Source organism: Dermacentor variabilis, chromosome 3 (assembly GCF_050947875.1).
Source record: "Dermacentor variabilis isolate Ectoservices chromosome 3, ASM5094787v1, whole genome shotgun sequence".
Taxonomy (NCBI): domain Eukaryota; kingdom Metazoa; phylum Arthropoda; class Arachnida; order Ixodida; family Ixodidae; genus Dermacentor; species Dermacentor variabilis.
Window position 1 is genome coordinate 244,145,940 of NC_134570.1, and position 26,178 is coordinate 244,172,117.

General features: G+C 45.4%; 1 protein-coding gene across 1 annotated transcript in view; it reads right to left on the reverse strand.

Annotated features, from left to right (window-relative positions):
• The window catches only part of LOC142575068 (DNA excision repair protein ERCC-6-like), a 50,981-nt gene extending 26,984 nt beyond the window's left edge, over window positions 1-23,997 (reverse strand). Inside the window, exon 1 of the mRNA XM_075684030.1 lies at window positions 23,877-23,997. Coding sequence (XP_075540145.1) covers window positions 23,877-23,971 — 95 coding nt within the window. The 5' untranslated portion in view covers window positions 23,972-23,997. The remainder of the gene's footprint in view (window positions 1-23,876) is intronic.
• Between the last annotated feature and the right edge of the window lie 2,181 nt (window positions 23,998-26,178).

Here is a 26,178-nt window from a genome sequence, read left to right on the forward strand (position 1 = left end):
TATTCTTGAACATTTGTTTTGAAAGCTTACATCCACACTCGTATATATTATATATATAATAAAACCTCGTTAACATGAACACCACATTAACTTTTCAGAAATTCCCTGCTGAGTGCTTATAGTTTCAATGTAATAATATTTCAGTACTACAAACTTCAGAATATCAAATTTATCAGAATAATGATCATCGTTTTAAAAGAGTTAACTGCTGCGCCAGTTATTGATCTTACACACTGAAAAGATTTTGCGCCAAAAAACAACACACACAAGAAAGATGACACCACGGGTGCTTGTGGTGTTGTCGTGTTGTGTTGTAGTGTTGTGGTGTGGATAATAATTTAGTTCCCATGTCGTGTTAACGCATTAGCAACGAGTGGGCACGGGAGAGCAGCGACGATGTTGTTGCTCAAAATCCCCTTCTGCTTTCATATGCAGTTCATCGCCTTATTCTTCGGATGGCTATCCGCGCCTGCGCTTGGACCAACTGCCCCTGCATCGACGCCGTTGCCGTTATCTTCACCGCTCTTGATACCTTCGGCGACAGCGAGCGATTATGTCCAGTACGAGCTTTGCCCTGGTGCCACCTCCACATCATGGTCAAGCACGGCATCAGCATTGCCACCGACAGCATTTTACCGCCGGGATTTAAAGGACTTGCATCGGCTTTCCGCCTTCAGTGGGCACGGGAGAGCAGCGACGATGTCGTTGCTCAAAATCCCCTTCTGCTTTCATATGCAGTTCATCGCCTTATTCTTCGGATGGCTATCCGCGCCTGCGCTTGGACCAACTGCCCCTGCATCGACGCCGTTGCCGTTATCTTCACCGCTCTTGATACCTTCGGCGACAGCGAGCGATTATGTCCAGTACGAGCTTTGCCCTGGTGCCACCTCCCCATCATGGTCAAGCACGGCATCAGCATTGCCACCGACAGCATTTTACCGCCGGGATTTAAAGGACTTGCATCGGCTTTCCGCCTTCACTGGGCACGGGAGAGCAGCGACGATGTTGTTGCTCAAAATCCCCTTCTGCTTTCATATGCAGGTTGGTGCAGCCCCATGTCTTTATTGTAAACGTTCAAGCAACCGATGTCTCTTGCTCTTCCCGTGCCCAAGTGTTGTTTGTGATACCTTGAATGACTGTATATTTGTCGTTAAACTTCTGATGCTAAGCGGTGACTTAGAACAAAACCCCGGTCCTCCCCAGCCTGACCCTAGCAAAGCGCACAAGGAACTGCTTGACGCCATTACTGCCTTGTCGACAAAATTTGACAAGCGTCATGCGGAAGTAATGGAATCCTTGGCCGATTTAAAGGAAAACCAAGGGGCACTTACGCAAAAAGTTTCAGATCTTACAGAAAGATTGGTAACTTTAGAATCTGTTGTTGAATCTATTGAAAATGCGTCGGCGCCAACTGAAATTAACCGCCTTGTTCATGAAACTGTTAGGACTAAAGGTGCCGTACTCAACTCAAGGCTCGACGAATTCGAAGATCGGTCTCGAAGGGACAATTTGTTATTTTATGGCATAGCTGACAATGCTAACGAGACGTGGGCACAGTTCGAAGACTGTATTAAAGATCTACTGTCGCGTCATCTAAGCTTGAACGTTACCGATAATATGATCGACAGAGCGCACAGGCTGGGTTCCTTTGTGCAACTAAAGACACGCCCAGTTATCGTAAAGTTTGCGTCTTTTAAAACCAAAGAGTTTGTTCTTTCTCAGAAAGCGAAGCTGAAAACAGCTGGCATCTCTGTAGGCGAAGACATCTGCAGATCAACACGCTTGTCACGAAAAAAATTAATTGAATATGGAAAATCTAGCGGTCAACCTTTTTCACTGCGCTTTAACAAACTTATCATCAACAAAAAGCGCTACATCTACTGCGCATCCACAGATAACGTTTGTGAAGTTGACTTCCCTCGTGAGTCACATGGTAATCGCAACCCACCTTTAAACAATACTGGCAATTCGTCTGCGTAGCTATCTTCCCGCCATGCAAATGATGTGTCTCTTCTTTTTACCAATGTACGTAGTGTGCTCAACAAGCGAGCAGCACTCTCGGCTCATATTGATTCATGTTCCGCTGATATTGTTATTCTATCCGAAACATGGCTTTCTGCAAAAGTTCAAAGCAGTGAAATCTTTGACTGTGAAAAGAAATACGCTATTTATCGCTATGACCGCGATGTTCGTATCGGTGGGGGTGTCTTGATCGCTGTTAATGAAGAGTTTCCTTCTTCAAGTGTCCCAGTCATGTCAGCTTTAGAAGTGGTGTGCGTGCGTATTACCATTGACACTAGAGATTGCATTTTTTGCGTGTGTTACAGACCCCCAACTGCACCCCGTTCTTTCTGTGATGAACTTCATGACGTCTTAAATAATATAGTTACGCGATACCCCACGTTGCCTTTTTTTCTGTTAGGAGATTTCAACCTTCCAAACATATCATGGCACAGTGGTACCGCCACTATCACAAAAAATTCTTCGGAATGCGCACAGTTTCTTGGTGTTTGTTCGGATTTCAACCTCGCACAACTTGTTGATGAACCTACTCGTACTACTGCTGTTTCCGCTAATATCCTTGATCTCGTTTTTACTACTACACCTGATCTGGTTTCCAAACTTACATATATCCCTGGTTTAAGTGACCACTTGATTATTCATTTCACTTTGCGTGCCCATGTTTCTACTAAAAAGAGCTTTAAGGTTGTTCGCGATTACAAGCACGCCGATACGGCTTCTATCACGACAGAAATGGAATAATTCACAGCCGCTTACATCCCCGGTTTTGACGAACGCTCAGTTGAGGATAACTGGCAACTTTTCAAAAATATACTATCTTTAATTGACAGTTATATACCTCAACGAAAGATACCCTCAAACACTAGATCACCATGGTTCAACAACTCTCTTAAACGCCTGCGCAACAAAAAGAAACTGTTATTCCGCCGGGCTAAGCAATCACATCTCCCCGCTCATTGGTCAACGTACCGTCAAGTGGAAACTGAGTACATCCAAATTTCTAGTAACGCTAAAACTACCTTCTTGAATGTTACACTGCCCTCGTTTCTTCAAACGAGTCCGCGCAAGTTTTGGAGTGTTGTTAATGGCACTAAAACAAACATTGTACTCTTAACATACCCTGATGGCACCAGTGTTCCATCTAATCAATGTTGCAGCGTTTTGAATGAGGCATTTGTCTCTTTCCTTAATGCCAATATCATCGTCGATTTACCGAGTGCACCAAGTTCAAACTTCCCTGTGATGGATCCCATAATAATTGACTGGGTTGGTATTAGCCGGCTAATCAATAATCTGCAGATTTCGTCTGCCAGTGGGCCTGATAGTATTAATTCAAAAATATTGAAATGCACTGAGGTGTTTTCATCTGTTATTCTTTCTAAAATTTTTGCGCAGTCGTTGCAGCATTCTTCGCTCCCGCGTGACTGGAAGAAAGGAAAGGTGGTTCCAGTCCCAAAATCAGGCAATGCGCATGCTCCCGAGAACTACCGTCCCATTTCATTGACAAGCATCTCATGCAAACTTTTGGAACACATCATTTACTCTCATCTTGTTGAATTTTTGGAAACCAATTCATTTTTTCATTCCTGTCAACATGGCTTCAGAAAAATGTACTCGTGCTAAACCCAACTAGCTTGCTTTACTAATGGTCTTTTTGCTGCATCTGACAATAACTTTGACGTTGACTGTATTTTCTTGGACTATGCTAAGGTCTTTGATACCGTAACACACGATCTACTAAACCTTAAACTCGATCAGCTTAACATTGATCCATTAGTATTAGCCTGGATTAAGGACTTCCTTTCCAATCGAACTCAGTACGTAACTGCCAATAACGCTTCCTCTGCTTTTTCATCAGTTACATCAGGGGTCCCGCAGGGATCCGTCCTCGGGCCTCTGCTCTTTCTAATTTATATTAACGATCTCCCTGATTGCGTGAAATCATCTTCAATTAACCTATTTGCTGATGACTGCGTAATATATCATAGCATTAGTGACCCCGCCGATTCCACTAAACTACAAGAAGACCTTAACAATTTATCTAAATGGTGCAATGCGTGGAACATGAAACTAAACGTAAATAAATGTAAATATATGCGCATATCACGCCGCTCTAACAATACTGACACACGCATGTACTTTCTGAATAGCGCTCCTCTCAGTCAAGTTAATTTTTACAAGTATCTCGGCCTTTACATCACTCACGATCTATCATGGCACAAGCATTTTGAATTTATAACTTCTAACGCTAATCGCACGCTAGGCTACCTACGCAGCAACTTTTACGCCGTTCCTGCATCTTTAAAACTGACGCTTTACAAAACACTCCTTCGATCAAAATTAGAGTATGCCTCGGCCATCTGGGATCCCCCTCAAGTATCACTAACCCTCTCCCTCGAAGCCATTCAGAACCGCGCGTGCCGCTTTATTCTATCTAATTATCTCGTCATGCTAGCGTAACACTCATGAAGCAAACCCTTAACATACCGGAACTTTCAGTACGTCGTGCATACAGTCGCCTCTGCCTTTTCCACAAGATTTACCACAACCCGGTATTAAAAGCAAAACTTCTTACTCGTCCTTCCTACTTTTCATCCCGCAGCGATCACCTTCATAAAGTCTTCGTGCCATCTTGTCGCACGAACGCGTACTATTACTCTTTTTTACCTCGCACCTGCAATGACTGGAACCACCTCCCCGCATCGGTCGCTACTATTGTAGACTCATCGGGGTTCAAGACTGCTGTTCTCCATGCCATCTAACAAATGTTTTATTCATTCATCTGCATTTTTTTCTATGTATATGTACCATTCCTTTCTGTAGCGCCTGCGGGCCTTGATAGTATTTAAAATAAATAAATAAATAAATAAATTAGTACTACGAATGAATATTCAAAAATAAGGGGATTCTTATATTTCCATGTATCCTTCTCGTGACGGCAGCCAGAACAGTAGGCTAGCAGACAAGAAGCAAACAAAAATAAATAAATAAATATCAGACTTCACTATGGCGGCCAGATTGCACCAGAGCGGACGTGGAAGAGTCTTCTTTAACACAACAGCGTTAAGGGCCCCATGTCGCAGAAAATACGGTGTCAATATTAGTGTTGGCTGAGTTGTCCATAAGCGAAAATTTTCGTATATACAGTGGAACCCTGATTTTATGACATTCAGGGGACCATGCAAAACCGTTGTATAATCCAGGTGTCGTATAATAGGAAAACTAGGAGTATAGACAGTGACGCTACGTACGAGGGCTAGTCAGTTGAAAGAGAGCCAACTTCTCCGCGCAATAATGGTTCGGTTCATTATTTGCGAGGCATGCGCATAGCACATAGGCATCTCATTTACAAAAGAGACCTGCAGGGGTGAGGATAAATGTTCTTTAATACTCTCATAGACTGGGTTGAATATGGTTGCGTCACATGATGGATGCCCCAAAAGTTGAATAGCGCGATGTCGTGAGGTTTTTGACAGATGAACATGTTTCCCAAAAAGAAATTAGTCACCGTATGGCTGCCATGTGCGTTGAACATTGCGTTTGATTAGCCACTGTTAGCGTTAGAGCAAACGGTTCAAAGAAGGACGTGAAAGTTGCAAAGACGATCTATGACCGGGCCAAAGCCACCGTGCAGTCACCCCCAACCCAATTGCGAATGCTGATTAGACAAGAACGGAGGATAAGCATCGATATGAATTGGCAGGGCGTGTGAACATCAGTCACGGTTAGGGTCACACCATAATTCATGAACATCTCGGTTATCAGCCCTTGTGTGGCCAATGAATGCCCAAAAGTTTGAGCCATCGCCAGAACGCGGAGAAGTTCGGCAATGCCCTGACTCATCTAATCCCTAATCCCGATGAGGGTGAAGAATTTTTGCCTGCAGTTGTGACCAGCGACGAATCATGGTGTCGGTACTACTAGCGTCAAACACTACGGCAAAGCTTACAGTGGAAATATTTGAAGTAAAGGAAAGGCCGTCATTTCTGCCGGAAAGGTGTTTTGGACTTTTTTTTTTCGATCGTCAGGGGCCATTATCGGTCGAATTTGTTGAACCTGGAGAGACTATCAATAATTTCTGATATTGTGAAACGTCGGATCGGCTGCGCGTCACAATCAAGAACAAGCAACGTGGAAAATTGAGCAATGGGATCATCTTGCTCCACAACATGGCCCGTCGCCAAGTCGCTGATGTGGTTAATGCAAAATTGGCAAAGTTCAAGGGGGAAACGCTGCAACATCCGCCATACAGCCCAGACCTGTCGCCTTGCGACTTCCACAGTTGGTAGCATTTGAAAAAACTGCTCAAGGAAACCAGATTCGTGTCGGACGATGACGTAGAGTCACTTACAGATTTTTGAAGCAACCACCCAAGGAGTTTTATGAGACTGGAATTATGCAACTCGTTAGTCAGTGGGACAAATGTCTAAATGCTCATGGAGACTACTTTTAAATAAGGTACCCCGTTTGTCACATATTCGCATTGGCTCACTTTCATTTGACTCGCCTTCTTATATCTAGCAGAACTCCTGCTTTTTATACGTGCTCTCTGTTTTGACTCTAGTTTCAGTGCAATTACTCAGAATACATGACCGGGGACAGCTGCTCCTGCGCAATACATTGGAACAAAGGACAGCCAGGGACAGATTTTTCCCTGGTTGTTGCATATGTACAAAAATGTAAACAAGGTTCTTGAATGACATAGAGAGAGAGAGAGAGAGAGGGATGCAAATGAGAGAAATGCCGGGAGGCTAACAAATTTTCATTAAAATATTTGCCCTCAACTTGTACATTTCATGGCCTTTACATTTTTCATATCAGCGGCATGCACTGCTTTGCTTGTTTCAAACTGATATAGTTCTAAAGTTTGTATATTTGCTTTACTTATTAAGTATACAGAAAACATGATATAAGATATTTCGGGCACAATTTTGACATATACGAGTATATTCTTTTATGAAAAAATACATATTTTACTTGTCTTGACAGTGCATGGAATTCAAGAATTCCTTTGCAGCATCTTTGGCAACGGCAAAGCAGTTATTATTAATGTTTAATGTATTTGATCCATCGACTCTTCCTATAAGGAGGAGGCCAAGCTGCAAAGTGAGCCCCCCCCCTAACGAAATTTCTGGCTATGCCACTGGAGGTATGGTATACTTAAAGGAGTGGATGATAGAATGCATCATTATTATAATAAAAGGGCCAGAGCTGTATGAACATGTGCGCAAGCAGCCAGATCCTTGTTCTGCCCTCAAAAGCCACCCTACACAATTACACTAAGGAGCACAGGTCAGGATTTGGATTCAGCAGAAAGGTTTTCGGTGTGCAAAAGGAGCTCAATGGACATCTTCCAAGAGACACGGTTGACTCCTATTTGACGAAATGAAACTTTCAGAGAACCTTTCTGTGACGTCTGCCCGCCACATTGATGGGTTTGTTGATTTGGCCGCTTTTACTCCAGACGTCGACAAACATGCACTGTGTGACGATGGGATGGTAATTGTCTTTGTGCCTTTTGTCGGCAGTTGGACACAAATTATTGCCGTGTTTGCTACACACAGTGATGTCAAAGGAAACATACTGGCAAAAATTATGACAGAGGCTATAATGATTGCGGCACAAGCAGGCCTATTTGTCGATTTTATTACCAATGACGCTGCATGGCTGCATATCATGCTGCATAGAAGGATGTGGACACTCATGGGTATTCAGGAAACTTCCATCGTTCACTAGGAGCAAGGTGCAGTACCCAGTGGATCCCAGCTGCTCATTTCATTTTGTGTCCGATTTTTCTCATCTATTGAAGTGCCCAAGGAATGGACTCCTGAAGTCGAGCTTCAACACCCCAGCAGGCAAAGCGATAGCAGCCTTCCGTTTTCTTCATTTCCTAAGGGCTGGAAGCAAGGAGCATTGAGCCATATGTGTAGTCACCTATGTACATAGTATTTATCATAAAAAAATTATCTTTTATGTGTATTACAGGTGGCGCTTTAGCCTGTGCGAGAAGCCTTGAAGCACGATGGAACTAATGTTACTCTTCAAGCCATGCCTGGGATGAGAAGCTGCCCCACCAACCCAAACAATTTTGAAAAAAATGAGTCAATTATGCATTTCAGCTGTTTGGCGATACTGTCCTCAATGGCCTCTGCCTCTACAAGACTGAGCTTGAAACATGCTGGGGAAGCCTTGAGCCAGTGCTCAAACTTATTGGGTAAGTCCGTTCCTCAATGAACTTAATTTCTAAGCATGAAAGCCAATTTTGGTCGACTGCAATCAAACTGAATACCGTGCTGTTTAGTGTAACAACAAATAATTATCTTCAGTATTTTAAATATGTTTTTATCCTGCATTTGTACTGCAGAATCATTTGACACTCGATAGAAATGATGACGTCCCGGTTCCCTGCCAAAGCCCTGTAGCCTGGATCTGTTGATGAGGCTTGGTTGCTGTCTTTCCTGGCCTGCCTCACAGAGTGGAACTTCATGCTGGGGGACAGGGGCGCTTCCTGTCCACATCTACAGCAGTGGGGCTTCGAGTCACTGTGTCGAGTATCTAGGCTGATGATGACGATAATATAATGACATCAAAGCTGAGTCAAGACCCCGTCAAAAACCTCTTTAGAATCGCAAGCTGGTGCAACAGTCATCCCATACCGTAACAGTTTTTAACAACTGTTAGCTGCTGAAGCTTCTATGGGCTAGACAAGTCTCTGCCAAATGGGAATGCGGAGCCAGGTGTGCTGACGTCCCTCCTAAGCCAGATGGAGTAGGCCTTAGTAAGCAGATCAAGCAGGACCTCATTGGAAGGTTGACTGAAGATGGCTAACTGGTGCAGAGCAACACATCAAAGACCTCAGTAATGTTGTTCTAGACCATGGCCCATGTGTTGTGTCAAAAAGTAATGCAGGACTAATTTTTTACACCTGTGGATATGTAGCAAGGAAGCTTGTTCTCAAAACAAACTGCGAAGAGTGCCACACATAGCTCCTTACACGCAAGGAGAGTGTAGAGTCAATTAAGTCAAGTTGCTGGGTGCTGCTGAGTACACAAGGCTGAAGGACAAAGGTTGTCTCCTATACCCTCACGGTCATCTGCTCTGGTTCATCTGTAAACTGGAATACCTCTTCAATAGTTGCTTCAGCTTACAGGAGCTTCATCATGACAGTGTTAGGACATTGTTCATCTGATAAAGAAATAGCAGCAAGAGAGAATTGGATGTTTTATTCATTCCGAGCCAATGACAGTGCAAATGGTTGCCTTCGATGTGACCACGTCTTTACTTGTTTGTAAGGGCTCCTAATCATTCCAGGTGCCAGAAACGGGAACCTACCAACTATCTAAAGCTAAGCCGCTGCATATGAGCGTGTTTGCTTGTTTTTCAGGGAACCTTATTTCTTTACTTCATGCTTTCGTGTGAAGAGTTTTCGAATACCAGCTTTGAACAAATTATGATTATACCTGCTGCATTTGTCTTGAACCAATAATTTTAAATAAACAGTTGGTCCGTAAATTTTTTTCTTCAATATTGTATTTATCTGCTTTAGTACTAAATGAAATGACAGCTTCATCTTGTGTGTTTGAGCAATAGGACAAAATCATAACAAAAGGGGAGAGGTTGGCCACCCCAAAAACCGGATATTCAAAAAAATATGGAGAACACCTGGCAGTGACATTAGATCAGTAACGCACAGTGGCTGCCCTTAACACTGGCGCAATTCTCGTGTATTCACTGCCTTACTGGCGATGCTGTCTGCTAGTGCCGCAGAGGCACGTGTCTGGGATGAGAGAACTGGCCAGAAATCGAAGTGCCCGGGACGCGCTGTTTAATTCTCATAGGAGCTGCTCACACTAACCCGCCAGTAAGATGATGCACACATCGCAATTCAGCGCAAGTTCTAAGAAGACTGGTTACTGAAGTAAATATGAAGCTTCACGCCCTTCATACCCTGCACCATCTGCTCAGCAGAGGTAATGTGATCAAAACTTAGCCCTGTTGAAATCCTATTACTTTGATTAGTTTGCTCATAAACAAGTAATAACATTTGCAGCCGGAGTACGATGCATACATGCAGTAATAAAATTGCAATCGTAATAAAAGAAGACTCCTGTGCTTGCGGCTGCCTGGCCCTTTTCAGTCGCTTGCCAGTGCTCTGTTAAGTGCTGCCAGTGCCGCCTGGTAGTGTTAACATCAAGTGCCTCACGCCCTGCCTGCTGCTCTTTCCACTACCCAAGGTACTCTAGTACAATGTAACACCAAGTACTGAACAGCAAAAATGGCGTTGATTCCAACTAAAAACAAGATTTGATTTCGGTTGGCTATGGATTGGATCGAGACGTAATGGGACATGTTGCCAAAAGCGCAATTTAGGATATTTGTTTTAAAATTGCGAGTTTTGCTGTTATTCAAATGTAACACAAATGTAACCTGTTATCAGCCGGCTGCAGTGTGCTTACACGCCAGCCTGCGCTTGCTTAAGATTTTTTTCCCCTCAGACGGCACCGGAGAGGCATTTTACAAGGCTGCGCTGGCATAAAATTGCATCATATAATACATTATATCATATAATACATTATTTCTATGGGGGTTACGCCAGGCCAAAACCAATTCGTCATAAAATTCGGGTCGTAGCATGACCGGGGGACGTATAATCGAGGTTCTACTGTAGTTAGGTATATGTATATTCCACGCCTTGCTATATCACATGCAGTATATGCGGATTATTTTGCCACATGGGGTGGCACAGCAAGGGGCTGAGGAAGAGGAGAACGAAGTTTGTCTCGGATCGTGCGTCGCCGCATATCTTTCATAAAGGGCAAACGCCTGGATCTTCACTCAGCGTGCATACTACAGCTGGGTACACATGACAATTTGGTGGAGGTGTTGGGTACGCTCAACTTATGCAGGAGACCCCACTGGGCAGCAAGAACCTCGCCCCACAATTGGAGTTTACTCCAGTTCACTGCACAAGCTGACGAATCCGAGACCTCGCCCCAGAATTTGGAAACCTTCAGGAAAAAGTGATGACTGCGACCACTGTGACTTCCACGGAAAGGGTGACACCGACTTACCTAAAGCTGCTGAACCCCCTAGTGCCAACAGCTTTTCATGGCGACACATTTGACGACGTGGAAGACTGGCTGGCGGAGTTCGAGCGCATGGTTGCATTTAAGGAGTGGGACAACAACGCCAAACTCAGGAACGTCTACTTCAGCCTCGAAGATGGTGCTGGCACATGATTTATGAACCGCGAAAGTGCCCTATCATCCTGGCCTGAGTTCCAGCGCAAGCTACTGGAGACTTACTCCAGCCCCGATCCCCGGGAAAAAGCGGAGTGAACCCTTCAGTCCCGCATTCAAAAGCCCAACGAGAGCATCACGATGTACGTGGAGGACATGACGCGTCTTTTTCAGCGTGCCGATCCGAGCATGTCGCAAGAGAAGGAGGTGCGTCATCTGACGAGTGGCGTAAAGGAACAGCTCTTTGGCGGTCTTGTTCGGACTACACCCAAGACTGTTGCGGAGTTCCTCACCGAAACCATCGCGATGGAGCAGACACTTCAGCAACGGTCGAACATGTACAACCGACAAGTAAATTCCGCCTGCACTCCAAATACGCCGGTAGGCTTTGGGTGCAACGTCACCTTGCTTTGCGAGCTGATTCACTCGGTGGTTCGTGATGAGCTGCAGAAGCATCACGGTACGCCGCCACCTCCAGTCAGCTCCCTCACCAGCGTCGTATTCAACGAAGTACAGCAGGCACTGCAGGCATCTCTTTCCACCAGTGAAGCACCGCCTTTGCCAAACGAGTCTCCGCGCAAGACTTACGCAGAAACATTACTGAGCCCCGCCCAAGCTTTCGCACCTACTTATGTTGCGTCGCCAGTCGTGTTGCGATCGGCACAAGCCGCTCCGACAAGTCCGCTACCGCACTTCGACGACCGCCGAACACCCACGAGGAAATCAGAGGTTTGGCGAGAACCCGATCGGTGACCACTGTGCTACCACTGCGGTTAAGCTGGTCATGTGTATTGGGAGTGCCCCTACCGACGACTCAGACTTCTGGGTTTTTCTACCGACTCGCCTCGATCTAGGTTCGGCCAAAGGCCTCCACACATCGCAGAATTCCTCGAACAGCACCGCAGGCCGGGCACATCGCAGCGGCAGTCACGCTCACTCTCACCGCGGCGATATTTCCCTGCTCGTGATACCACCTCGAGGACGGCACAAAGAAGATCACCAAGTCCACGCCGGGAAAACTGACGTCAGCGACTTTCCGAGGCGGGGCCGCTAATACTCAACGCGCTCAGGACGTCGTATCGTGCCGACCGCAGAACAACGATAACATGATGATGCCAAAACGAGTTTCTGCGAACAAGATTTCACTGGACATATCTGTGTTGATCGACGCCAGAAAATTGAGTGCACTTGTAGATACCGGCGCCGAAAGAATGTGAGGCGATTCAAGGCCAAGTCAAGGAGATGCTAGATGATGGTGTCATTCAGCCTTCACGCAGTCCTTGGTCCTCCCCGGTCGTTCTGGTCAAGAAAAAAGACGGAACGCTTCGTTTCTGTGTTGATTATCGACGCCTCAATGATGTTACCAAGAAGGACGTGTACCCATTACCACGTATCGATGACTCTTTAGACAGATTGTGGCGAGCTAAGTATTTTTCATCTCTCAATCAAAAAAGTGGTTACTGACAAATTGAAGTAGATGAATGAGACAGCAAAAAAACTGCTTTCGTCACTCCAGATGGCCCTTACGAATTCAGAGTACTTCCTTTCGGTCTCTGTTCGGCACCAGTAAATTTCCTGCGAATGATGGACACTGTTCTCGCTGGTCTGAAGTGGCAAAGGTGCCTCGTCTACCTCGACGATGTAGTTGTTTTTTCGGCAACATTTGATGACCACCTGAAACGACTGCAGCAAGTTCTTGAAGCCATCCGATCGGCTAACCTCACCCTTAAGCCTCAGAAGTGTCATTTCGGCTACAAGGAGCTGATGTTTCAGGGACACAAGGTCAGCACGGAAGGCGTTAGCCCCGAACCCGTGAAAACTGCCACTGTAGCCACGTTTCCAGCACCGACCGACAAGAAAGGTGTTCGACGCTTCCTGGGCCTTTGCGCATACTATCAGCGTTTCATCAAAAATTTTTCGAAGATGGCAGAGCCGCTGACTCACCTCACGAGGGACGATGTATCGTTCATCTGGGCCTCAGAGCAACAGACTGCTTTCACCAAGCTTCTACAGCGTTTGCTGTCAGGACCAGTTTTAGCCCACTTTGACAAGGAGGCGGACACGGAAATTCATACAGACGCCACTAGCATTGGTCATGGTGCAGTGCTTGTACAACGGCAGGAAGGTATTGAAAGAGTAACCGCCTACGCAAGTCACACACTATCGCGTGCAGAGACCAACTACACCACCACGGAGAAAGAGTGTCTTGCCGTCGTATGTGCGCTGGCCAAATTTCGACCTTACCTCTACAGCCGCCCATTCAAAGTTGCAACCAATCATCACTCGTTATGCTGGCTTGCAAATCTGCGGGACCCTTCTGGACGACTGGAACGGTGGAGACTACGTTTGCAGGAGTACGACGTGACCATCGTGTACAAGTCGGGCCGCATACACAAAGACGCTGATGCACTCTCGCGCGCCGCTATCGACACTACCAATCAAGACAGTGAGGACGACGGCGCTTTCCTTGGGGCCATAAGCGTTACTGATTTGTTCACACGACAGCGCGCAGACGACGCACTAAGGCCTATATTCGAACATCTGGAAGGACGAAACCCATCAATACCCCGGCATATCGCTCGAGGATTGTCGTCTTTTTGTTTATGACATGGCATCTTGTATAAGAACTCCGCTGCCACCAAGAAGACCTAACTTTTGGTCGTTCCGTGCCGAAGTTTTGTTCGCCGGTCATGACGAGCCTCCGTCTGTCCATTTGGCTTTTACGCGAATGCTTGATAGAGTGCGCAAGTACTAGTACTGGCCGAAACTTGCCGAGTGTGTTAAGCGGTACCTCCAAGACTGCCGTGAATGCCAGCGCCGAAAGTCGCCAGCTGTGAAGCCTGCGAGATTGCTGAATCCGATTAACCCACCTGGCAAATCTTTCGACCAGGTCGGCATGGATCTTCTGGGCCCGTTTCCACTGTCATCTTCTGGCAACCGGTGGATAATCATCGCCACAGACTATTTAATGCGGTATGCTGAGACAAAGGCACTGCCTCGAGGCACAGCTTCCGAGGTTACCGAGATTTTCATACAGAGCATTATCCTACGGCATGGCGCCCCATCGCATGTCATCACAGACCGAGCTAAAGCCTTTACAGCACAGCTCATTGAAGACATTTTTAAACTCAGCTGCACGACCCATCAAAGGACAACTGCCTATGATCTGCAGACAAACGGCTTGACCGAACGACTAAACAAAACGATGACTGACGTGCTGTCTATGTATGTAGAAGCACACCACAAGACGTGGGACGAGATACTCCCTTACGTAATGTTTGCCTATAACACTGCTACGCAAGAAACAACACGCTTCACGCCGTTTGACCTCCTTTACGGTCGTGAAATGCAGACTAGATTAGAAGCAACGCTGCCATGCGACAACATCGATCATCTCGACCTCACCCAAGATGCCGAACTATTCGTGCAACGTGCGGGAGAAGCCCGTCAGCTTGCCTGAGTGCACATAAACAAACAACAGAGCATCGATGCGCATCGTTACAATTTCCACCATCGACAAGTCGAGTTCCAACCTGGTGACCAAGTATTGGTCTGGACTCCCGTGCACCGAAAAGGTCTACCTGAGAAGCTTTTGAGTCACTACTTCGGACCTTATAGAGTGTTGCAGCGAATTAGTGACGTAAATTACAAAGTCCTTCCTGACGGAAGCCAGCCTCCCCAAAGTCAACAACTGCAATCTGAGATTGTGCACGTCGTGCGGTTGAAACCGTACTATAGCCCCTAATATTCGACGTTTTCAGCCGCTTAGGTTAGTTTCTGTTGTTGCTCGGCCCTCAGTGCCTTGCGACTATATCCCAAACCACAGTCATTGTGACTAGAGCCTATGTGTCCGTCCTAGGCCATCTCAGCGCTCTCACGTCAAGCCTCTGTACATTTTCCTTCTTTTTTTGAAGAGAGGGTAACGCCACATGGTGTGGCACAGCAACGGGACTGAGGAAGAGGAGAACGAAGTTCGTCTCGGATCACGCGTCGCGGCTAATATTTTATAAAGTGCAAGCGCCTGGATCTTCATTCAGCGTGTATACTACAGCTGGGTATATGCGACAATATTGCCACACCATTCTAAAACTGAAGTTGCTCATACCTTGTCTTATATTCTTGACAAAGTTATCCCTCAGAATTTTGAGAATGACTGCCCACAAACCAATGCCATGAAATGGAACACTGCCAGTGCATGCCTTTTATGTTAAATCTTCTCAGACTAAATATTAAAAGTGTGAAACAATAACATAAATCTCAAAATGATGCAATTTTTTGGCAAGGCTTTGCGCTACCTCTGGGATCGGCCTATGCAAGAAACTATGTTTCTACCAGAAAGTTCACCTTCGCGAAGAGCCAAACCCTCTATAAGAGTTTTCTTTCATTACAACTCCAAGTAGTTGCAGAGCCGATTTCACATCACTAAAGACTGTCCATACTTGAGGAGGCTGTCCCGAAATATAGTGAACTGCCTCTTTTATTGCCCCTGTTTCCATGCATGTTGGTGTCGTCTTGTCATGCAGATCACACCGTCCAATGACTATATGCAAGCACGACGACAGCCACACCGGACGCATACGACAAGACTGATCCGTCTGTCTACACGTTCATTAAGGAGCCATATTCTTTCGACATCTAATCAAGTCTTATATGTCTGAGGCCCACGGTAGGTATTTGAAATTTTTTAGCAATTTCAGGAATAGGGAGACGTACCCATATTTTGAACATTATCCTTGAGGACATACGTGGGAGGTCCCTAGGGGCAAAGTATGATGGTATGGCACATTCCTGGTGTTAAATGGCTCTAGAAAAAGTGGAGTCTGGCAATATGTCGCTGAGTGTCGATAAGGGGTGGCGTCTGTAATGGCACAGCAGCTGCAGGAATACTTGAAGAGGTTTGCAATGTAGAAAGGCAGGTACAGGGGTAACCTAGACTTCAATCTGCCGAGCTATACGCTCAAGCGGAAGAGAACGGTCACCACGTTACATTTCAATGGATTCCCAGTCACTGTGGTGTACGTGGCAATAAACTGGCCGATGCCAAAGCAAAAAAAGGCACTTGAAGAACCAGAGCCACTGCTTGCAATTCCTTTTTCAAGAGCAGACGCCAACTGCCTTCTCACAAGTATCATCCAAAAAGTGACTGAAAAGCACTGGGACAATTCAGATAATCACCACAGACGACTCCAAAGAATGGACCCTACCTTGAAATCTAGGCTACCACCAAAAATACAATGCAGCTGTGCCAGTCTTCTGCATACAATTAGGCTGGGAGTGGCATTTATGCGCAGGTACATTCACCTCATGCCACACACTGTGTCTTCAGATTGTGAGCTGTGCAATGTGAATGAGACTATTGGAGGCCAGCACAGGAGTTTTTGTTGACATGTGGTGCCGCCCTGGCGGCCATGTTGCAATTATCTTGCAACATTCCCTAGGGAAAATTCCAATACAAATCTCTGCTGGTTTTATATAAAATATATAGGTCCAATAGGAAAACCCGCAAGTCTCATAGCAAAGTGTACAGGTCTCATAAAGGTTTCTGCCAGTCCTGTATCTGGGAAACAGAGTTCTATAAGCAAAATAAAATGCTTAATGGGTCCCAATCGAAGCAACAGAAGCAGTGATATAAACGTGTATTGGACAAATAAAATGCTTTATTGGTCACAATAGATGCTATAGAAGTAGTGATTATCATATAAACTTGTATTGGTAGTATTGCTTGAAAGACGACAAAGCAGACAAGACAAACATCAAGAATGAAGCTATAAAAGGCGTCGCTTTGATACAGGATTTATGCATTCCAAGCTGTTTATTTGTTATAGTCAGGATATTCAGGTACCGTTTGTTGTTTCAATGCATAATTTCATAAAAATCAGAGCTGGCCAACAGCAGATCTGTAGGGGTACAACAGATGCGGCTATATATAGGCCAGGATTTGGTGTATACGCAGTGTCCTGTGTGTTGCTGCTGCTGGCAGCAGCAGCAACCATGGCCAGAAAAGTCTGGCAGGGTTTCACATAGAAAGATTTGCTTTAGAAAGAGTTAATGCATTTCGTAGAACAAACCACTTTGGTACACAGTGCTACTATGTACACCTGTAAGCTTACAGACCAACACAAGCTATAAGTTTTACCAGTGTATCAGGACTATTATGTTATGTTCGTAGACCGATAGAGGCTACAAGTTTTATTAGTGTATCAGGTCTGTCGTTTCATAATCCAATAAGATGAAACCTACAGACACCAATTAAATATTTCTATTGGAATTTTTCCTAAGGTTTGCTTCATTATCGAATTACGTTAACTTCAGATAATTGTTGATTTCTGTAGACGGAGTGTGCAGCTTCGGCCTGCTATGCCATCAGGAGCAGTCTATGGTTGCCAAGAGCTTGGCCAAAGCCCTCGCACACAGCTACGCCCATAAACTCATTTTTGTTTTCCAACTTCCGCAGTATTTTATCTAAGCAAGATGATCTTGTCTGTTCTATGACTGCATGTGCAACTGACATTTTAATAGGCACTCAGACATGGCTCAGTAGTGACGCATCAGACGTACTGTGTATTCACTATTCATTCTGAGCTCAACATATACAGAAAAGACAGGATTACAGCACGTGGTGGTGGTCTTCTTCCGGCTGTTCGAAAATGAATTCATTCTGAATGTGTGCTTGTGCCATTATCTTCCATTGAAATATGCTGGGTCATTGTACACTCCTGTTCATCACATTCTTCCATTCTTATCGGTGTTTGCAATCGTCCTGCGGTCCCTCACTCGAATTTCAATCCATGCTTGACATCTGAATTAGAAGTAATCCGAAACAGGTTTCCTCGCGTCCCTCTAATTTTAACAGGAGACTTCAACTACCCTGGAATCGATTAGAGCACTAATTCCGTTTCCAGCTCTACTCGAACAAACAGGAAAGTCACAATTTTTTTCACACTCTGAACCTGTTTTCATTACACCAGATCGTGAAAGAACCCACATTCCACACTCCATTCTTGACCTTGTATGTGCCACGCATGCAGATACTATTTCCGCAACTGTTCTAGAAGAAATCAGCAATAACAAGTTTAATTATCGATTTAGTGCTAACTTAAACAAGTAATCTAGCGAAAATATATTTATGGCTATGCCGCATCAGTCCCAGACTGATCCCTCAGGACCTCAATAAAGTTCTTCATACCATACCATATTCTAAAGCAAATATCTCGGTAATCAGTAGGTTTTTTACTGATTCCTTGTCACCTTTAGAGCATGACTTTAGAAGTTGTTTTGTTGAAGAAAACTGGTCAATATTTAAGCACATAATTTTGCGTGTAAGGGATATCATCATCCTCATCATTTATTATTCCCTTAAGGGCCCAATGGGGGGTAATACATAAGGGGGGAGGGCAAAACAACAATACAAACATCGAAGGAATGGTCATGTACAAGGCAAAAGAAGGCAACAACTGAAAAGACACTAAAAACAACAGGTTTTTGCATAATTACTTGCACATATGGGTGGTTAGTAACTCTCGAAATTTCGAACGGTTTCGCTCCACAACAATGGATTCCGGGAGCGAGTTCCTTTGTTCTATTGCAAAGGGAAGGAAGGATTTGTTGAAAGCGTTTGTAGAACCATGAAGGCGTTGGATACATAAAGAATTGAATAGACAGTGCAATGGGCGCACGGGTGGAAATAAAAGTGAGGAATGAAGGTCAGGAAAGTTATAGTACAATTTATGGAATAGGCAGAGTTGCGAAATTATGCATCTTGCTGCTGAAAGGAGTAGACCAGCAGATAACTTCAAGTTAGCAACGCCGATATTGTTGTCATAATTCGATAAGATAAAGCAGGAGGCACGACTTTGAGTAGCTTCTAAAGTGTCAATCAAGTACTTTTGATGTGGATTCTAAATTGTTGACGCATATTCTAATTTGGTATGGATGAAAATTTCATTTGCTAGTTTATGAATCGACGGAGGAGACAAGGATAGGAATCTTTTAATATAGTTAAGGGATCTTGAGGCATCGGCTGTTACTTGTAGAATGTAGTTCAACCAATTTAGTTTCATCTTAAAACTTTTTGTGCGCAAAAAAAGAGGGACGAAGAATAGGGGCAACACAAGGACGAGCGCTTTCTAACAACTGGTCTTATTTTTGAAGAACCACCTGCTTAAATACACACAGATCTGCGCGATCTAGTCAACAGAGCACGCCTATAGCACACTGGATTGAAAAACAAAAAGAAAAATGCATCAGCCATCCTTCTGTTTCATTGTTGGATAAAGAAATTCGCTTCTATCATCACATCTTCAATGCAGTTTATTGTAAGTGGTTGTTTTATGCACCTTGCTGCTTTTATGTTGACCGGGTGGCTTTTGTCCACGTCTTTTTATCACAAGTGTTATATGTACTATTGACGTGCTCGCTTGACTTGATCGCGCAGATCTGTGGGTATTTAAGCAGGTGGTTCTTCAAAAATAAAACCAGTTGTTAGAAAGCGCTCGTCCTTGTGTTGCCCCTATTCTTCGTCCCTGTTTGTTTGGGCACAAAAAGTTTTAAGATGAACTAGGCCGACTCGCAGTTATGCTTCAATTTAAATTGTTAGTGATGATAACGCCAAGGAAGCGGTAACTGTCAACCTCAGATACATTCACAGAGCCCAAAGAGTATCGAAATTTGGATGTAAAGCGTTTACGTGATACATGCATTAACTTGCATTTGGAGACATTTAGTTCCACCATCCAGCGTGAGCACCACTTGTCAGTAGAAATTAAGTCATTTTGCATAATGGATTGGTCAGTGTTAGTAGGGACACGACAGTAAATAACAGTCATCGGCGAATAGACATATTGTGGATGATATGTCTGTTGGGAGGTCGTTAATGTATATTAGAAAAAGGAGTGGGCCGAGGACGGATCCCTGTGGTACACCCGATATTACTTTGGTTGTATCTGAACAGCGACCGCCAACACAGGTAAACTGGAGGCGATCTGTCAGGAAGCAAATGATCCATAATAGGATTAGTGGGTTGAGGTGAAGGCATGAAAGTTTGGACACTAGTCGGTGATGACGGACGCGATCGAAAGCCTTTGAAAAATCTAAGTAAATTACGTCAGTCTGAAATAAAGAATCTAAGTTGAGGTGGAGATACAAGGTACTCGCCATCAGGAACTGGTGCGGAAGACAACAGTTCAATAAAGACTATTGACTTTGGCGGCAGGCGAAAAAAGACGGTGGGGCGTAAGCGGCACTAGGGTGCGTCAGAAGGTTCTGTGAGAATCGGCAACTCAAGTCGAAGGGTACTGGCAGAGCAGTCAATAAGGGCAGAATGTGCGGAGGGAAAGTCGAGGCCGAGAATTAGGTCGTGGCGGCATTGAGCAATCACGGTGAAGAGGAAGTGTGGCGGCCGGCGATGCTGACACGCCCCGTACACATGCCGACGGTAGGCACAGTACCACCATCCGCGACATAGATTACGCGTGCCGACACTGGGGTGACGAGCTTTTTGAGTCGTCGTCGGAAGGCAACACTTATAATAGAAAGATGTGCACCTGTATCGATCAGTGCAGTGACAGGATAGCCGTCAACGTCAAGAAGGTTTTGGTTCATAGGTCAGCATACGTCAGCAGAAGATTTGAGGGCAGGGTCGACAATGCAGCTTCACCTCCAGAAGCTGCAGTGCCTAGTTTTCCGGCTGGGTCCAGGAGGCGATAGGTGGCGAAGAGAAGCGCCGGGGTTGGGGCAAACGAGACTGATGGCATCCAGGTGAGGGCGAACGGCTGTAGCGAAGGTTCGGAGCAGGGGCATCAGCGGCAGTGGGTTCATCACGGGTGGCATAGGGAACAGAAGGTCCAAAGGTGCGGGAATAAATGGCAGCGTATGTCTTAGGAGGTGGTGGCCATAGGTTGCGGCAGTGACGAGCGACGTGGCCGATGCGACAACAGTGGAAGCTGATGCGCCTGTCATCAGGGGTACGCCATTCGGACGGGTTACGGCGAGATATGGCAGAAAAGGACTGCCGGAGACGGGGAGGGCCGGTAGAGAACTGGGGAGCGCTGGCTTGAGACATTGAACACACGGAGTTCAGACCCACGTTCTCAAATTCCTGTGGGATGACGGCCTGAATCATCGCAATTCTGGTTGCTGGCGGATCGGGACGCGTCGCAGTGAAAGCTGGCGAACAGGCCTCAAGCTCGCGGCGAACAATATGGGTGACATCGTCTCAGGTGGTGGCCTGACATGGTCGACCCTCACATGTCGACGTAGCAGCAGTGTTGGGTAGCCGCGTGATGTGGTGTGTGATGCGGCGGCTCTTAGCTTTTCAAGGTGATGGCATTCTTTGATGATGGCGTCGATTGTCGAGACGTTGCCGAAAACAAGCAAATTGAAAGCGTCGGCGGCGATGCCTTTTAGAACATGTGACACTTTATCTGCTTCAGACATAGCATCATCAGCTTTGCGGCATAGAGCCAAGACGTCGAGGATGTATGAAACGTACGACTCTGTAGATGTCTTAACACGAGACTCAAGAGCCTTTCTCGTGGCAACCTTGCGGCCAATGGGGTTGCTAAACAGTTCCCATAGCTTTGCTTTGAAACTGTCCCAACTGGCTATCTCGTCGTCATGCGTCTGGTGGCACACGCGTGGGGTGCCGCCGAGATAAAAGATGACACTGACGAGCATAATGGTTGGGTCCCACCTGTTATTAGCGCTGGCATGTTCATATAGCTTGATCCATTTGTCAACGTCCTGTCCCTGCAGGCCAGAGAACACACCAGGGTCGCAATATTGGGCAACCGTGATGATTGCAGCAGTCGGACAAGCCGAAGCCATTGCAGAGGCAGTCTCGTCACCGGGAAGCATGGTGACAGGCTCGATGTACCGACCACTCCGGTGTTCCATGGCAAGGACGGGGATCATTCACCTCCACCAGAATGTTACCGTGTAGAAAGACACAGACGGAAGAGGCTATTTACAGGCTATTTACACTGGACTGGAGACAGAGCACCAGGCCGACATTCACTCGCGCCAAGGGCACAGATCCACTTCGTCATCGTTCTCGCGGCGGCTCGTCTCTTGAGTATCTCCCAACAATATCGTAATAATATTGTGTGATATTTTCGTAGGATGTTCATGTTTGGAAGTGCATTCGAATATTTTGTTATAAAGGCCGGCGGTCTGTCAGGTTCTCGTGTAGGCTGTTCCTTCGCTAATTCCGACTGTCTCTCCAATCTTGACGCGACATCATAAGCTCTATCGAGAGCAACTTGTGGATAGTTTCTTTCTGCTAACATTGTTTTAAGGTAATTTAGGTGGTGGATATAATCATGGCCCTTAGTGCTGATTCTTATTCGTTTCGCTTGTCAGACACGGATTCCTTGCTTGCAGTGTCGCGGGTGATGACTACAACAGTCATTCTATTACCTCTTTCAGAGACACGATAGCCCATGTCCATCACAGAGGGCTGCTGTGCATGCCGTTGACATGCCAGCTGACGCACAGGTGTCGACATGTGATTGACAGACGGCCGTGTCCTTGGCCCTTGGCGAAGCACTCCTTTATTCTAAATTCGACACCCTCGCCGCTAACACGTTTGCGCGTTTCCACTCCCACCATCCTTACGCCCTCTCCCCTTTAGAAGAACCCCACCTATATATACTGTGGTGAGGAAAGCCTATGTCGCCTTGTAGAAGACAAGTCCACTTGTTGAAATGGCTCCTACTTATGCCTTGCTCTCGTTTTGCTCATCGTCTTGAATTTCCATCTCCCGCCTTTCCTGTGTTTGCCCTCATAATCAGATCGTAGTTTTCACACGTAAAACCCCATAATTTCGTTTTTAATATGTGATTCCAAAAAATAAATTGAATGTAACATGCAGAAATGCTATTTTCTGTCTGCTATTTTGTAATCTCCGCAATTTACTGACACAATATTGAAGCATAATTGCCAAGTTTCATGTCGTTTGGGGGCTCTAATTGTGTGATGTGCAAAGGAAAAGAAGAAAAGTATGCAAGAGTAGAATAAATTTTATTTAGAGAGAACTCAGTAAATGCATGAGCCTGGGGCGCACTAATTCAGAACCTACAATTTATGCACCGAGCGATATTACAATTTACTTGGGTAATAAAATGCATTACCAGGCAAAAATAAATTATTTTTGAGAAAAGGGTAAAACAGATAAAAAAAGCTGGCAAGACATGCAGAAATCAGTGGATGCAAACTCCACAGCAGCCATGAAGACATCGACATAAAGTCTTTATGTTGGTGCCGTCTTACAGAAAAATCTGATAGCCTCTTGACGGTCAGAATCAGCGAACACGACCGTCAGCAGATCGTCTGCAGAATGTTGATGTTGGCTATTCACAAGGATGCCGAGACAGTAGAGGCCGCCACTGCTGGAAGTCAGCTGTCAGAAACATCCTCATAAGGTTGCCCAATAGAAAACAAGTACTACTTGACCATTGAAACATTGCCTAACCTTTTGAAATGTTGTTGCAATCTAGTCAATTCAAGAATAAAAAAAGTGCCCCTACCTGTCCAATTGTACTTGACCGTTGAAACATTGCCTACCTTTTGACATGCTGTTGCAATCTAGTCAATTTAGGAATAAAAAAGTGCCCCCACCTGTACAATTTGTTCCAGATCGCCTTGGGCACACGGAATTCGTCATCCACCTCAACGGTGCTCCCAGAAGTGGAGTCATTTTCCTCATCCTCCATGATGCTTCTATGCTTCTCCACAAGCTTCTGCTAACGGTGTTTCCTGGTACAAGGCAAAAGACAAGCTGCCATGGCGAATCCTAGGTTGCAAGCTGCTTCCTCACACCATAGGTTGAGTCACAATATATGGTTGTACAACAGCAAGCACATTAGCTCAGATAAAACCATACTGATGTAATTGCCTATATGCATCAGATTTCCCACTGATTAGAGAAGGCTAGCTGGTAATCCACTATGTGTACAGCACAACAGTGCTGTGCACATCATGCACTAGGAAAAACGAAAAAGGGTCAGGGTCCAGGGCCTTCCGCCATCCGAGCTAACCAGGAGACTAGCAGACTGCTTCTAGAACGAGGGTGAATTAATCTGCAACTCGTAGGACAGGCACAATGAATATGTCAAATCAGTACTGCAGATCTTGCAAGGCGGAGAAAAGCTCATAAAAGGAAAAATTGTCATCCACCCAAAAGTGACAAGAAGCTACACAAGAAACCCCCAAACCGTTTCCCAGAAAGAAACCTGTTGCAAGGCTAGTGTGGCAAAGGATACCTGGAGTGAATGCTTTGTGCTGCCTTTCGGTTTATCATGTGTCGGGAACTTGAGATTACGCGACCGCCAACACAAAGCGGATCGCTCTTTGTGCTTGCCGCAAATTACCTCCCAGATGCAGAGTACGTGGCCCGCATATGCGCTCTATCACAGCAACGGCCAGGGTAGAGGAGGAGAAGAGCTTGCTAGCGGTGGATGGCAGCTGAGCACACATTCCAAATAGTGAAATTCAAACTGAAGTAAATATCAAATGACGTAATATTCAGTCATGTGTTCTAAACTACGGCATAATCAAAACAAAAGTCTACAGAAGATGCTTGACATTCCAAATTCAATAAATAAACCTTTGCAACAAATCTTTAAAGTTGTTCCCTTGTCGCTACTGCAATTTATTTTATATAGATACAGTACACTTCCGTTGATTTGACTCCGGTTATTTCAATTTTTTCAACAATTCAATCCCAACCAAAAGTCCTGGCTGGCACCCACACACTTCTATGGGCTAAACTTTCGTTATTTAAATCATAAAGTTCGCCTTCACTGGATAATTCAAACTTGACCATGCAACATGCAAGTGCCTCACCCCTACGGTGAATCAAATAGTGAGCCCTTTAACGGCACCATGTCTGGGAGGAGCTCATTAGAAGGCAGTCAATGCGTTGATGTAATCAGGAAGTTTGCAGGCGCAAGTTGGAATTGGCTAGCGCAAGACTGGGCTAATTGGAGATGAGTGGGAGAGGACTTCGTCCTGCAGTGGACATAAATATAGGCTAAAGATACTGCTGGAACTTGGGCAAGTCGGTGTGACATTCTTTTTTAACAGTGCAAGGAACAAGGACGCATACACAGCTCTGACTTACAACTTGTTTTATTGAGACGATTTCCACTGCTTAAGTATGGAGTACGGCGGCAACCAATATAAAATAATAATACACAGACACACAAAATTGGTGGGAATGACCCGCACCTGAGCACAGGGCTACAGTGACACATGAACAGCTGTGCATGTGTTTCCTATTTATCTTCAAGCAAACACAGTTCTTTTTCTAACAGAGCTGTTGAGGCAACGCTTACGCATTTGTCTTTGAATCTGTGGATTCCGTGGGCTTCAATTATCTCTCCAGTGAGTTTTGTGCGATTATCTGACAACACGCTGCACTGACTGAAAATGGGATAGCAAGATGCTTCCTTAATCTTTTTTCTTTCTTCCGTGCAGTCTCTGCAATGAATGCCCAGATGACCGGTTGCGGTGATGCTCACGTCGTTGTTATGCTCCCATAGCCAGTCATTAAGGCATCGGCCAGTTTGCTCCATGTAGTGCTTGCCACAAGATAGCGGAAATCTGTACACAACATTGCTGCTACAGGGTACAAAACGTTTTTGTCGCTTCTTGGTAAAGCTCTCCTTCCTTGCGTTGCTGGAGTTTACAATGTGGCAGAGTTCTGAGAATTTATCGGGTGCAGAAAAAACATTGACATTGGCCCGAGAACCCACCCTTTTGAGATCGACAGAAAATAAGCGCAAAGGAAGACACACATGAACAGCCGAGAAAGACACAAGACAGCGCCTGTAGTGAGTCTTTCTCGGCTGTTCGTGTGTGTCTTCCTGTGCACTTATTTTCCGTTTATCTGCAATGCACCATCTAGCCCGTCTGCAGG